Source organism: Mauremys reevesii, linkage group 1 (genome assembly GCF_016161935.1).
Source record: "Mauremys reevesii isolate NIE-2019 linkage group 1, ASM1616193v1, whole genome shotgun sequence".
NCBI classification, from domain to species: domain Eukaryota; kingdom Metazoa; phylum Chordata; order Testudines; family Geoemydidae; genus Mauremys; species Mauremys reevesii.
The window spans coordinates 5,396,410-5,400,030 of NC_052623.1; the positions used below are offsets into that span (position 1 = coordinate 5,396,410).

The 3,621-nt window shown below is 46.8% G+C and overlaps 1 protein-coding gene across 1 annotated transcript; it reads left to right on the forward strand.

Annotated features, from left to right (window-relative positions):
• Positions 1-852: 852 nt before the first annotated feature.
• Positions 853-1,800, forward strand: LOC120404314 (olfactory receptor 52R1-like). The gene has a single exon (XM_039536597.1). The coding sequence runs from the start codon at positions 853-855 to the stop codon at positions 1,798-1,800; it is 948 nt and encodes a 315-aa protein (XP_039392531.1).
• The last annotated feature ends 1,821 nt before the right edge of the window (positions 1,801-3,621 follow it).

Sequence of the window (3,621 nt, forward strand, 5' to 3'; positions counted from 1 at the left end):
TTGACTCAGCTTTGGAGATATAGTCCCTTTGAAGAACTAAGTGTCTGTAGATATTACTGGTTGGGAACTATATGTCCATTTCAATGTAATCGGTTCCATTCTTTATTTTCCTTTCCTCTATCATATGCCTCCCTAATTTTCCTCTTCTCTAAACCAAACAGTAATAGACTTTTCAGTCTATCCACATCTGACAGCTTCCCCCATTCTCACAGCCGGTCTCATAAATCCCCTTTCTATCTGTTATATCCTTTCTATAGACTGGGTGACCAAAACTGACCACATATCCAGAGCAAATTATTCTCCATCCTGTTCCTTAAGCAGCCGATCATTGTCTTTGTTTGGTCCACTGCTGTGAATATTCAGGTGTATCTGTGAGGCTGCTATCAATGATGTCCAGGTCTTTTCCCTGAGGTGTGTTCTAGATGGGAAGTTTCCCCCTAGCACATGTCCTGGCAAAAGTTTGTTTTTTTTCCACTCTCAGATGATGGATAACCTGTATCCACACTCGTGTTTCCAGCTGGTGCCTAATAAGGTTTCACACACCACGACATGTAGAATTATTGATGCATAGAGCAGCATCGAATATGGAATTGGCGTTAGTAGGGCCAGTTGTTCATAATTCATTTATCTGAATAATTAAAGTGTCATTTTTCAGTGTGCAAAGAGCTTCCCGCATGAGAACAGCCTCCAGTTGTGCTTGAAGTGTCATATATTAACATTGACTCTCCATCCAGGCATTTGTATTGCGACCAACACCCTAGATCCTGGGCACATACAGGAAGACAGGGGAACGTACAGTACATTCAGGAGACACCGTTCTGCCTCAGAGTTGGACACCTTCTCCCCCACTCTATGCCAGGTTTGAACACAACTGACTTCACCAACCCCTCCACCTTCATCCTGCTGGGCATTCCTGGCCTGGAGGCAGCCCATGTCTGGATCTCCATCCCCTTCTGTGCCATGTACGCCATAGCCATGCTGGGGAACTTCACCATCCTGTTTGTCGTGAAGAGGGAGCCAATCCTCCAGGGCCCCATGTACTATTTCCTCTGCATGCTGGCTGTCACCGACCTGGTCCTGTCCACATCCATCCTTCCCAAATTGCTGAGCATCATCTGGTTCAATTCCAGGGCGATCGATTTCAGTGCCTGCCTCACCCAGATGTACTTCATTCACTGCTTCTTAGCAACGGAGTCTGGGATCTTCGTGGCCATGGCTTTGGATCGCTACGTGGCCATCTGTGACCCCCTGAGACATTCCACCACCCTGACAAACCCAGTGGTAGCCAAGATCGGACTGGCCGTGCTGCTGCATGGCAGCATGCTTGCACTGCCCTATCCCTTCTTGGCAAGGCAGTGGCCATATTGCAGAACCAACCTTATCCCCCACTCATACTGTGAGCACATGGCTGTGGTGAAGCTGGCCTGCGCCGACACCCGCATCAGTAGTTACTACGGCCTCTTTGTGCTATTCTGTGTGAAGGGTCTGGATGTGTTTTTTATCGCCATGTCCTATATCGAGATCCTCAGGGCCATCTTCAACCTCCCCACAAAGGACGCCCAGCTCAAGACTTTTGGGACCTGCGGCTCCCACCTCTGTGTCATCTTAGCCTTTTACATACCAGGTCTCTTCTCCTCCCTTATGCACCGGTTTGGTAGCAATGTGGCCCTGCATTTCCACATTCTCATTGCCAACATTTACCTCCTGGTGCCCCCCATGGTACACCCCATCATCTACGGAGTGAGGACCAAACAGATCCGGGACAGGCTTTTCTACCTCATTACTAATAAAAGGACCTAAAGTTTTCATCTGGGCCTCTGGCTCTCAGACCAAGCTCCGTGAAGAACTGGCTAGTGAAATGGTTCCAGGCACTCTTCCCTGAATCACTGACTGGACAATCAAAGAGACATTTAATCCTTTCCTGGCCTTGCAGTGCTGTGTCAGCATGACAGACTGGGAAATTGGTATGTTAAGAACTCACTGGGTTGGCAGTTTTCTAATTGCTGGTAATTGAACCCCTAGGAACATAGGAACGGCCATACTGAGTCACATGATAGGTCCATCTAACCCAGTATCCTGTCTTCCAACAGTGGCCAATCTCAGGTTCCCCACAGGGAAGGAACAAAACAGGGAATCATCAAGTCGTCCATATGCTGTCGCCCATTCCCAGCTTCTGGCAAACAGAGCCTAGGAAAACCATAGAATCATAGAAGATTAGGGTTGGAAGAGGAGGTTATCTAGTCCAAACCCCTGCTCCAAGCATGACCAACACCAACTAAATAATCCCAGACAGGGCTTTGTCAACCCAGGCCTTAAAAACCTCTAAGGATGGAGATCCCACCACCTTCCTAAGTAACGTATCCCAGTGCTTCACCAGCCTCCTAGTGAAATAGTGTTTCCTAATAGCCAACCTAGACCTCCCCCACTGCAACTTAAGACCATCGCTCCTTGTTCTGTCATCTGCCACCACTGAGAACAGCTGAGCGCCATCCTCTTTGGAACCCCTCTTCAGGTAGTTGAAATCTGCTATCAAATCCCCATCACTCTTCTCTTCTGCAGACCAAGCAAGGCAGGGGTTCTCAAACTGGGGGTCAGGACCCCTGAGGGGGTCGCGAGGTTATTCCAGGGGTTCGCGAGCTGTCAGCCTCCACTGAAAACCCACTTTGCCTCCAGCATTTATAATGGTGTTAAATATATAAAAAGAGGGTTTTTTAATTTATAAAGAGGGGGTCGCATTCAGAGGATTGCTGTGTGGAAGGGGTCACCAGTACAAAAGTTTGAGAGCCACTAAAACAAGCCCAGTTCCCTCAGCCTCTGTAAGTCATGTGCCCCAGCCCACTGATCATTTTTGTTGCCCTCCGCTGGACTTTCTCCAGTTTGTTCACATCCTTTCTGTAGTGGGGGGACCAAAACTGGACGCAGTACTCCAGATGTGGCCTCACCACTCCCTAATAGAGGGGAATAATCACTTCCCTCCATCTGCTAGCAATGCTCCTACTAATGCAGCCCGATATGCCATTAGCATTCTTGGCAACAAGGGCACACTGCTGACTCATATCCAGCTTCTCATCCACTGTAACCCCCAGGTCCTTTTCTGCAGAACTGCTGCTTAGCCAGTCAGTCCCCAGCCTGTAGCAGTGCATGAGATTCTTCCATCCTAAATGCAGGACTCTGCATTTGTACTTGTTGAACCTCATCATATTTCTTTTGGCCCAATACAAAACACACCATCTCTGCTATTTAACTGGACCTCAAGGAATTAAACTCAAGTCTGTATGTATATTGATCTTTTAACCAACACTCTGCCTCTTTTCTTTTTAAATAAATTTTAGTTTAGTTAACAAGAATTAACTATAAGCATGTATTTTGGGTAAGATCTAAGTTATAATTGGATGTGGGATTGTGGCTGATCTTTTGGGGTTGGAAGAATCTTTTATTTTATATGATGAGATAAGATTTTCAGTAATCATCATCATATCTGACATGTGTGTCTGGATGGAGTCCTGAGGCTGGACACTTTAAGGAAACTGCATTATTTGGACTTCTGAGTAACCAGTGAGGTACTATAAAAGGTGTTTTGTGCTGGCTTTGTAAATCTGAGTATTGGAATATCCTATCCAC

What these genes read in the sequence shown, in the direction of transcription:
- LOC120404314 (XM_039536597.1), top strand. Translation starts at nt 853, where the DNA reads ATGCCAGGTTTGAACACAACTGACTTCACCAACCCCTCCACCTTCATC.